General features: G+C 42.6%; 1 protein-coding gene across 1 annotated transcript; it reads right to left on the bottom strand.

The window, feature by feature from the left end:
- Window positions 1-2,287: 2,287 nt before the first annotated feature.
- SMIM9 (small integral membrane protein 9) lies at window positions 2,288-8,041 on the bottom strand. Its single transcript, XM_008686757.2, has 3 exons — window positions 7,788-8,041; window positions 6,503-6,632; window positions 2,288-2,352 (listed from the first exon to the last, which is right to left on the bottom strand). Exons 1-3 carry the CDS (start codon window positions 7,927-7,929, stop codon window positions 2,325-2,327), a joined length of 300 nt encoding a protein of 99 aa, XP_008684979.1. The 5' UTR covers window positions 7,930-8,041; the 3' UTR covers window positions 2,288-2,324.
- Window positions 8,042-11,240: the final 3,199 nt, after the last annotated feature.

Genomic DNA, 11,240 nt, shown 5'->3' with positions numbered 1-11,240 from the left:
GGAGAAGAGAAAAAAAAACCCTGGAAATGGTAGAAGTGTCCTTCTACAGTTGATGGTTTAAATAAGTAGAACTCTTTTCAACCTGGGAGAATCTCAGAACATAAAGTAAATAAAGAAAACCACAGAAGAATACATACATATGATTGAGGTTTTATAAAGTTTAAAAACAGGCAAGGCTATGGTGTTAGAAGATGGGACAGGGGTTGCTTTGGGGGCGAGGAGGGGCTTGTGATGCCAAGGGGAAGGGGGATGTCAGATATGTTCACTTTTCCACTTGTCCCTTGTTGGCCTCTAGTGCAGCCCATGGTCTTTTGCTTCGATCATGCTCTCAGCAGCTTCTGTCGGTCTTAGCTAAGCTCACCTTGGCCTGTGGTGTGGCCTGTGGCTGACAGCTCCCCAGATCTCATCTCAGTATCAATTAGAATATCACTTCAGTCTTTCTTTCTGCTTGCATTTTCCATGTAGCACATTCCTACCTTCCAGCAGTTTGCCTCAGCTCAATAAATGATGACTCCATCCCTTTACTTGCTCAGGCCACAAGCCTGGGAGGCATCCTTGAAGCCTCCCTCTCTCCCACACTCATCCAACTTAGAATCAGATCCTGCCGGACTCTGCCTTTGAGATATCTCCAGAATCTGACGCTGCCTGCAACTCGGCTGCTCCCCACCGTCGTCCAAGTGAAGTTGTCTCTCACCTGACTAGTCTCCTGGCTTCTGTACTTGCTCCCCTATATTCTCAACATGGCAGCTGAGATGACCCTATAAAAACATCTATCCAATTACTTCCCTCCTCTGCTCCAAACGTTCTGTTGGCTCCCTTATCACCCTCAGGAAGAGCCCAAATCCATTCATTGGCCCACTGGGACCTACCCTGCCCTCACCTGCTCTGGTTTCTTTGCTGCTTTCAAACATACCAGGGGGGCTCTTGTCCCAGCTCCTGTACCCCGCTGTGCCTTCTGCCCGGAATACCTCTTGTCTCAATGATCTGGATCCTCCCACGAGCTCAGTGCTCCACAAGGGCCGGGATTACTGGCTGTTTTATTGTGTGCCCAGAACAGTGCCTGGCTCACAGTAACTGTTAGGTAAGTGTTCACTGAGTGATTTCAAACCCAGAACAGCAAAGGAGAAAAGCAAATTGATAATTTGTACAACTATTACCAGCATTACATTTATAATAGTATCATATTATAATATAATATTATAATAGTAAACAAGTAGAAACACCCTAAATAATTGTTGGAAAAGGGGGTGGTTAAATGACTTGTCATATAGTGAAACAAAAAGTAGGCTACAAAATAGCACGCACAGTATAAGGAACTCTGTCTATGTAACAAATTTCTGTGCCTGTGTGGATATCAGCAGTTCTCATGAGACTCCATAAAAAAAATCCCATGTTCAAATTTGTTTGAGAAATGCTGTGTATTATAACCTCTTGTGGAGATTCATATTGGCCTTTAAAATTTTTTTTATCCATTTATTTGTGGGGGGGGCAAGAGAGAGTACAAACAGTGGGGAGAGGCAGAGGGAGAGGGAGAAACAGACTCCTCCTTGAGCAGGGAGCCCAAAGTGGGGCTCCATCCCAGGACCCCAGGATCATGACCTGAGCCAAAGGCAGATGCTTAACTGACTGAGTCACCCAGGAGCCACTCAATGTTGACCCTTTAAGGTCTCTTGGATGTCCTGGAGCAAATAAATATGTTTAAATATGTTTAATCCAACATCTCTCAAACATAATTGACCACTGAGCCCTACTGTCTCATAACATTTACTAAAACAGAACCTTTAGGGGCGCCTGGGTGGCACAGCGGTTAAGCGTCTGCCTTTGGCTCAGGGTGTGATCCCCACGTTCTGGGATCGAGCCCCACATCAGGCTCCACTGCTGGGAGCCTGCTTCTTCCTCTCCCGCTCCCCCTGCTTGTGTTCCCTCTCTTGCTGGCTGTCTCTATCTCTGTCGAATAAATAAATAAAATCTTAAAAAAAAAACAGAACCTTTGTTTCACAGAAAAGATTTTGAGAAACTGGTCATGCAAGTATAGAGGAAAGTTTGAAAGATACAGCAAGATGTTAACAGTGTTTATTTTTGTGTACTAGTATTATACATACTTTTTTTCTTTTGGTATTATATGAAAACTTTTTTGTAATAAGTATGTATTACTTTTATAATCAAAACAGCAATAAGGCTATTCCCATTTTTCAATCACATGTTTTAAAGGAGAAAATAAAGGCAAAGATAGTTTAAGATGGAAGACAATTTAATTTTAATTGATAGGTACTTCCTCATTGTAAGCAAATAGCATATTCTGCCCAACTGAATCTTCTAGTACTTCATTGGACTGGTTCACCTACAAGAATACTGGGAAAAGAAGAGAAACTGATTAACGAAGTTTAAATTCCTATACTGTGGCCTGGTTTGCACAAAGTTACTTTGTAGTTATATTACATTTTCCAAGATATGATTTTAGACAATGTCTCCTCTTAATATGAACCACATGATTTCATTCAGACAAAATGCTTTGATGACTTGAGAAAATAAGAGTATGAATGTTTCTAGCATCGTATGGTTGGGATTGGAGGTAGATGGAGAAGTATGGTTAGGTAGCTTTTCTTCTTTTGTTTTTATTGATTGATTGATTGATTGATATTTTTAGATTTATTTTAAGCAATCTGTACACCCAACGTGGGGCTTGAACTCATGACCCCAAGATCAAGAGTCGCATGCTCCATTCACTGAGCCACCAAGGTGCCCCTCTTCCTTTGTTTTTAAAGTATCTTTTAGGGGCATCTGGGTAGCTCAGTCAGTTAAGTGTCTGACTCTTGGTTTCATCTCAGGTCATGATCTCAGGGTCATGGGATCAAGCCCGACACTGGGCTCTGTGCTCAGAGTCTGCCTGAAGATCCTCTCTGTCCTTCTCTGCACCTTCCCGCTTGCACTCTCTGTCTCTCAAACAAGCAAATCTTTTAAGAAAATAAAGTATTTGCTAAAAAACTTACTAACCAAACAACACAATTTGTTCTGAAAAGATTGGGAAGTGCAGTTAAATGAAAATCAATAACAACAACAATAGTAATAATAATTACAGCCACCCATTTACCACCAGAAGGAGATAACCAATGTCTAATACTTTGGTTAGATCCTTAAAACCTTTTTACCCTGTACATATCGTTTTTTAAAATTAATTTTTATTTTTTTGTTTTTAAGTAGGCTCCACACTATCTTGGAGCCTAACACTGGGCTTGAACTCATGACCCAGAGATCAAGACCCAAACTGACATCAACAGTCTGGTGCTTAACCGACTAAGCCACCCAGGTGCCCCTAGTTTCTAATAACAAATTAGTTTAAATTGTATATCCTTTGTTATAATGTGCATTTTCCCACTCAATATTTCATGAATATGATTCCATGTAATCCTCCTCTACGACATTTTGGTGACTAAATAGTAGTCATTGTATGAACATTCGGTGCTTTCTTTAACCAGCCGGTGGACATTTAAGTTGTTTCTATTTTTTCACTATTATAAACCATACTAAAAATTCCTTATACACGTTTCTTTGCATACTTGTTAGCACCAGTCATCGTCCCTGATTGCCCACAGAGCCCTGAGAGATGAACAAGACGTCCACGCTGATTTCCTCAGGCAACAAAGCATCTAGTTAAGTTAGGCTGTGTAGGTGAGTATAGAGTGTAAGAGGTGCAGAGAAACTCTTTCCAATCCTTACAGCGAAATGTATTTTTTTAAAGATTTTATTTATTTATTTGAGAGACACACAGAGAGAGGGCACACAGAGGGAGAAGAGGGAGAAGCAGCCTCCCCGCTGAGCAGGGAGTCCGACTTGGGACTCGATCCGAGGACCCCGAGATCATGACCAGAGCCAAAGGCAGATGCTTCACCAACTGAGCCACCCAGGTGCCCCAGTGACATGTATTTTTTAAAATATACCTCAAAGTGTTTTTTTTTTCCTGTTGTGTTGTTTTGGTCCTCTTCTAACAAAGAAGTTAATTATGTGCCCTCTGCATCTATCGGTTTTTTCTTTAATATTATTTTCACTAAAGTGAAAAATATTATTTTTAAATAACTAAATAAAGTTTTTAAATAAATTAATTCAGTCTATTTAATGGTGTTGGCTTTTAAAATCCTGTCTTGCCTATGTCCTTTTATATTTTTTCATCAATGTCTTTTATTTTACTATATCTCACTGTCCTCACTGGTGTTTCTTTCAAGAGCCAGCTTGCTTGTTCCCAGCAAGGGCTTAATGGTTTTTCTCCTCAGGCTGGGACAGCTGCTTCAAAGAGGGAAGTATTTCTTCGGGCGTGTTGGCTGCTTTATCTCCACAGAAGTCCTTCTGAATGTGTATGTTGGACCAAGACTTCAGATGCTGGCCATAGCTGGGGTAGCAATGACTTAAGAGATGAAGAATCAGATATATCTTTACTTGAGTCCTGGCTTCTTTACTTGGGAAATGCAGCCTTTCTCTGTCTGATGTGTTGCATTTTTCCTTCCATACATGGACTATAGGCACCTGGTAGGGCACATGGAAATATGCCACTCAGGTCCCTCCTTGAGAATAGCCTTATTTCTCTAGCTGCTTAGAGCGTTGTCAACGCACAGTCTCTATAAAGTTTCAGCCATTTCACGGGCGCCTGGGTGGCTCAGTCAGTTAAACGTCCGACTCTTGATTTCACCTCGGGTCCTGAGATCTCAGGGTCCTGGGATTGAGCCCCTGCATCAGGCTCTGTGCTGGGCATGGAGCCTGCTTGACATTCTCTCTTTCCCTCTCTCTCTCCCTCTGCCCCTGCCCCCTCCCTAGTCTTGCGCACTCTCTCTCCTTAGCTCTCTCTGTTTCTCTAAAAAAAAAAAAGTTTCAGCCATTTGAGGCTAATGTGGGACAACTCTGATGAGGTCAACTGAGGCTTTGTTGGGCGGCAAAGCAGTTTGACCTCTCCCTCTCTCCCCCTACGCTCCACAGGTGTTGCTCCCTGATAATACCCTGAACACAGAACTCCCGTCTCACTGTCTGCTTCCATAACAACTGACTTGCGGCACAACTTTATCACGAGACTAAAATCCCATTTATCACTGACTGTATCCAGCTCAAAGTCCAGAGTACCTGGGTGATGCTTGGTTCTCTTAAATCTGGGTGCAGCTTCTCTTGGTTTGAGTAACTTATTAAGTAAAACAAGTTATCTGTTCCTGATCTCCACACCCTGATTACAATGACGGGGCAGGAAGAGTGTAACCATAAACTTTCCCATTTGGAAAAAGGAATAATGGGAGACACACAGCAGTCATTTGCTCTGTAAGTAATCCTGTAATCCTGCCGGGCAGACATATTGATTAGGCCTGATCTGCTTTATAGGAGAAGCTCTGTGTCCCATTGCCCACCTTCTGGGAGGTTCTTCCTGTCCATTATTCTCTGTGGCTGTGACTGAAGCAAGTGTTGGGGAGCATGCCATCTTAGGAAACTTCAAAGCCTGTGTCCTTCTCTTGGAAGATCAGAGGTCCAAATACTGTTTGAAGACAGGTCATTTAGTTCTGGCTCTGGTTTCTTTGGCAATAAGCTTCTCTCAAAAACTTAGCTGACATCTGTTTGGCTCCGATCAGTTCTGTGTGTCAGTAACCATATCCAAGGTTGTTTCCTAGACAGGGTTCTCGATCCTGTGATCATTTGAGATTATCAGGAGTCGTAGGTGGGGACGCCGCACCCTTAGCTGATCTTTGCCCGCAGTCACTTTATTAGATTGTGCAGTTTTTTTTTAAAGATTTTATTTATTTATTTGACAGCGAGAGAGACAGCCAGCAAGAGAGGGAACACAAGCAGGGGGAGTGGGAGAGGAAGAAGCAGGCTCCCAGCAGAGGAGCCTGATGTGGGGCTCGATCCCAGAACGCCGGGATCACGCCCTGAGCCGAAGGCAGACGCTTAACGACTGCGCCACCCAGGCGCCCCTAGATTGTGCAGTTTGAACAATCCTTTAGCATGCTTTCATAGGTTCCCCCACCATTGCATTGATCCACCAGACAATTATTCAGTTGTCTTATTTCTCTGTCTCACTAGCAACTAGGACAGAGACCTTCAAGCAGTCATCTTTTGGCAAATACCGACTGGATTAATAAAATTAAGATTCTCTACCTATGTTTATTTTGTTAACTATTTCAGGGATCTCTTTGACTTCATATGATTTATATAGATAAATACTATGGCAAATTTTGAATTTGTAACACTTGAAAACATAGTTAATTTTATATTTTCCATATATAATTCCGAAACCAAAGGGAAAGATAATTAGGAGTTAATGAAGTTAGTAAAAAAAAATCAGTTGGAAACTGGTTATTCAATGTCACCTGTAAGTTGTTGGTAATGGGTGCAGGGGATCGGATAAAACAAGAATTACCTTCCTTAAAACTTTCCCTTAATTATAGACGTATAGGCTGGTGGGGAACTTGATTGTTCTGCCTCTCCCTCAGGTTCCCCTCTCCTTCCCTCTTCTCATCCCACAGCAGCTTACGTGAGGCAGCAGAGGGTCCCCATTATGGCTATGGAGAGAAGAAAAGCAAAAATAGCTGCTGGAGGTATGGAGGTCTTGATGCAATCCCACAAGTAATCTCTGAAGCTGCTAAGCCAGAACCCGTGGTTTTCTGCAGAGAAAGATGAGGAGACATCAAGTAAATGATAAGGCTGGGATTTGAACCCTGGTTCAAGTTAACATCGTGGTCCCAGATATCATGCTTTTATAGTTGCCCAGAGCCCATATTCTTTTTTTAAAAGATTTTATTTATTTATTTGTCACAGAGAGAGACCACAAGCAGGGGGATCGGCAGGCAGAGGGAGAGGCAGACTCCCTGCTGAGTGGAGAGCCCCATGTGGGACTCGATCCCAGGACCCTGAGATCATGACCTGAGCCGAGATGCTCAACCAACTGAGCCACCCAGGCACCCACAGAGCCCATATTCTTAACTACTTTGCTGTGATGGCTCCAAGACATTCAAAGGATTTACATTAAAAAAAGATAACCTCAGATGAATATTATCTTTGCCTCCTTGTACATCAAATAGAAACAGTAATCTCTGCCCCAGGTATCTCAAGGGTTGCTTTGAGGTCATAGTGAGTAAGCGTGGGGGGTACTTCATGAAAAGATCTGAGCACTATATGTGTGCATGTCAGCAGCTGGGATCTGGGAACAAGTCTTCCCTAACCCCTCCCCCCAAAAAACTTTAATTATCCCTTTGTCCTCAGGGAGTCTTTGTCATATGTCAGTCGGTGGGTTAGTTGTTGTTGATCTAAATTGACCAAACCAGAATAGTTTGCTTTACTGTGAACACTATTTTTCTTTTCTTTTTTAAGATTTATTTATTGGGGCCCCTGAGTGGCTCAGCATCGGTTAAGCGTCTGCCTTTGGCTCCGGTCATGGTCCCAGGGTCCTGGGATTGAGCCCCATGTGGAGCTCCCTGCTCATTGGGGAGCCTGTTTCTCCCTCTCCCTCTGACCCTCTCCCTGCTTGTGCGCTCTCTCTCTCTGTGAGAGACAGCATGGGGGGGGGGCGGGGAGAGGGGGAGGGAGAGAAAATCTCAAGCAGACTTCCCGCCAAGCATGGAACCTGATGCGGGGCTTGATCCCAGGACCCTGAGATCATGACCTGAGCTGAAATCAAGAGTCAGCCACTTACCTGACTGAGCCACCCAGGTGCCTGGTGAACACTATTTTTCAATACAAAATCAGCTTTTCCTGACTTGAGACATGAATCTTACATCTTACAAAGATAACAGGAACATTGATCTTAACAGCAAACATACCCCTTGAGCGTGGTTTCGATCCTGCTTTGTCTTGTATTCCAAAGGCAGATAAAGGTGATGTAGAGGAACTTACAGTCTCCATCAAGAGGCAACTCATGGAACACAGCAGAAATCCAATGTTCAGCAGCTTCTGGGGCTCCATGGATTCTCCTCAAGGCCACTCAGCTGTACTCCTAGATCATTTGGCCAAGGGGAGATGTCCTTTTCCTTGGCTCTTTCCAAAGCAGCTTTGTCTGAAAAGTTAGAAGATGGAGGGGTTTTGCTTTTGTTTTTTAGAGAGAGTGAGCAGTGGGGGGAGGGGCATAGGGAGAGGGAGAAAGAGAGAGAGAGAAAGAGAAAGAGAGAGAGAGAGGATCTCAAGCAGACTCCATGCTGAGCACGGAGCCCAACACGGGGCTCCATCTCACGACCCTGAGATCATGACCTGAGCTGAAATCACGAGTTGGACGCTTAATTGACTGAGCCACCCAGACGCCCCTATGGTGGTTTAGTTTTTATTGCAAAAAGCTTCTCATCTGTCATGAACGTGAGAATAATTCACTGAGTGACACTGCTGAATTCTGAACATGATCAGTTTCCAAAGCAAAATGCATCCCCTCTCCAAAAAGCAAAACCACACAAAACAACAGTTTACTATGCTCTACCAGGTGGGTGCCATGAACTCGTAGACTAGACCCCCCTTCAGGCAAGTTATAACAGTTGTTCAGGCCCAAACCTGTGGGGTTGTCTTCTTCCAAATTTCATTGGCCAGAAAAGTCTGGTCAGCTTTCTCTATGAAGTGTTTCCATACTCCTGCCACTACTCACCGCCTCCACTACTACTCACCACCATCTCTGTCTCCCTGATTCCATCCTGGCCTCCCTTCTGCCTCTTCACTGAGCAGCCAAAAAGATGGCGCTTTGTTGTAAGTTAGATAATATCTTACTATTTTCTCCTCCTGATTGCTCCACCTTAGCCTGATTTCCACTTGAACAAGCCTATGTTCCTATTCGGAGTCTTTTTTACTTGCTAGTCTCTCTCCAAGGAATGCTCCCTCAAACCCCTTCTTCCAAATGGTCTCCTGACTCATTATATCACCTCCTTTAGGTGCTCAAATATCTCCTTCTCCATGAGGGTTTTCCTGAGAACCATTTATTAAAACTGTACCACTCTCCCACAAACATCCTAATCAGCTTACCTGCTTGATCTTTCTTCATAAACTTCATCAGAATGTACTATAATATATTTTTTACTTGTTTGTCTTATTTTATTATATGTCTTTCTTGATGAGAATGTCAGCTCTCTGAGGGCAGGGATTTTTGTCTGTTTTGCTCACTGCTGAACAGTACCTAGCACATAGGGTGTTCAGATGCTCAATAAATTGTTTTGAAAGGAATAAATGGATAGCAAATTTTGTCTATTGCCTGAGCCAACAGTCCTTCCCGTCTCTTATTCACTTACTGGAGAAGCTGTAAAAGCTGGATCCTGCTTCTCCCAGCCATCCTTGCAGCTAGCAGTCGTTCGGTGACATCGTTCTGGACAATGAGGACTAACAGGAATCTGTTGGGTAGCTTCTGGGAAGACTTTTTGCTGTCTTGATAAAAGAGATGGTGCTACCATTTTCCCTTTGTACTGTCTTGAACATTGTTTAAGGGTTACCATGAGGCAATGTACATGAAGAAAAGGCCAAGAAAATGACATCTATTCTGACTCTAACAATTTCAAGTCACAAAACCAACACCTCCATCAGCCCACCTCTGGGCTGCTCGGTATGAGAAAAAATAACCCCTATTTGAGTCATTCTAATTTGGACTTTCTAATACTTAAGACATTTATAACTGATACATTCATCTACAGTTTGTTAGGACTTAACGAGACCCATGTCAGGTGGGAAGCCACTTACCTGAAAATTGACTTAGTGACAAGGGATCCAAAGAAGCCAGTGAATTAAGCTTCAGTCTTCAAAGTGCAGCAGTCTGCAGAAGACACTGGTCAGAGTCTTCCCCTAAGGTCTCTGAAATTCCAAATAGAATGCTACCATTCCTTATGATATCATCTATGCATATAACCCTCCCCCCACCTCTGTCTGACAGCTAAACATAAAGGCATCTTTTTCTGCCTATGTACAAACATCTGTGTTTCCTTTTAGGCTTGAAGAATTCTCAGGTATTTTATTTGCCACATGGTGTCTACTATATCTTACAATAGTGTACACATGGAACTTTAATAAATGATAAAAGTGGCATTTCATATTAGTGGGAAAAAAAGAGATGGTTTAATATGATGGTGGGCTATTCATTCAGATGCACTGAAGGAAAGGCCATACACACAAAAATAAATAAATTCTAGATGGATCAGGACTAAACAAAAATAAAACCATATACATATTGGAATCAAATATGGGTGGATGTTTTTTATAATCCTGGTGTGGAAAAAGGTACTTTGAGCATGTCATAAAACTCCAAACCATAATTGAAATTACTGATGATAAATTTATTGCATAAAAAATTTAAGCTCTCATAAAGGAAAATATTATACAGAAATATAAATGACTAATGACAAATTAGGTAATACATTTCATAGCATATATGACAAATAATAGCTTAAGAACCTTAACATACAAAGAACTCTTACAAGTTGATCTTTTTTAAGATTTTTATTTATTTATTTTGGAGAGAGACAGAGACAGAGAGAGCATGCGGGTGATTGGGGGGAGGGGCAGAGGGAGAGAATCCTTAAGCAGATTCCTTGCTGAGCGCAGAGCCTGACCTGGGTCTCAATCCCATGACCCCTGAGACCATGACCTGAGCCAAAACCAAAAGCTGGATGCTCACCCTTCTGAGCCACCTAGGCGCCCCATCTTACAGGTTAATTTTTAAGAAAAGATGATCACCTCCATAGAAGAAACTGCATAAATGATGTATTAGAGGAAGAAATGGATAAATTGTGATATATACTATATAACCAAATAGTATACAGCAATTAAAATGAGCCACCAAAGGGGCGCCTGGGTGGCTCAGTCAGTGAAGCGTCTGCTTTCAGCTCAGGTCATGATCTCAGGGTCCTGGGATCGAGCCCCATGTCAGGTTCCCTGCTCAGCAGGAAGCCTGCTTCTCCCTCTCCCTCTACCTGCTGCTTCCCCTGCTTGTGCTCTCTCTCTCTTTCTCTTTCTGACAAATAAATAAATAAAATCTTAAAAAAAATGAACCACTAGGAAACATATGCAATAAGGCTGGTTTCCAGGTTGGAGCTGTTATGAATGGTGCTCCCCTGTCTCTTGGTTCACGTGGCAATTCTCCTCCTAGCTCACTACCCAAGAGAATTATCGTAGGGTATCTACGTGCCCAACTTTGGTAGATAATGCCAGATTGTTTTCCAAAATAATTATACAACAACAGCAGAAGAGAGTTCCACCTGCTCCACATCCTTTTGTCAATTGTTCATACTACAAATATTTTCTCCCGCTCTGTGAAT

The sequence above is a fragment of the Ursus maritimus genome, assembly GCF_017311325.1.
Source record: "Ursus maritimus isolate PB19 chromosome X unlocalized genomic scaffold, ASM1731132v1 scaffold_X1, whole genome shotgun sequence".
Classification (NCBI taxonomy): domain Eukaryota; kingdom Metazoa; phylum Chordata; class Mammalia; order Carnivora; family Ursidae; genus Ursus; species Ursus maritimus.
This window is presented reverse-complemented; position numbering and strand designations above follow the sequence as displayed.

Coding starts and splice junctions, on each gene's coding strand:
- SMIM9 (XM_008686757.2), bottom strand. CDS start 7,929: ATGGAGCCCCAGAAGCTGCTGAACATTGGATTTCTGCTGTGTTCCATG. Junction 6,633..7,787: donor ATCGAAACCACGCTCAAGGG/GTATGTTTGCTG, acceptor CTTTCTCTGCAG/AAAACCACGGGTTCTGGCTT. Junction 2,353..6,502: donor GGGACCCTCTGCTGCCTCAC/GTAAGCTGCTGT, acceptor TTCTTTTCCCAG/TATTCTTGTAGGTGAACCAG.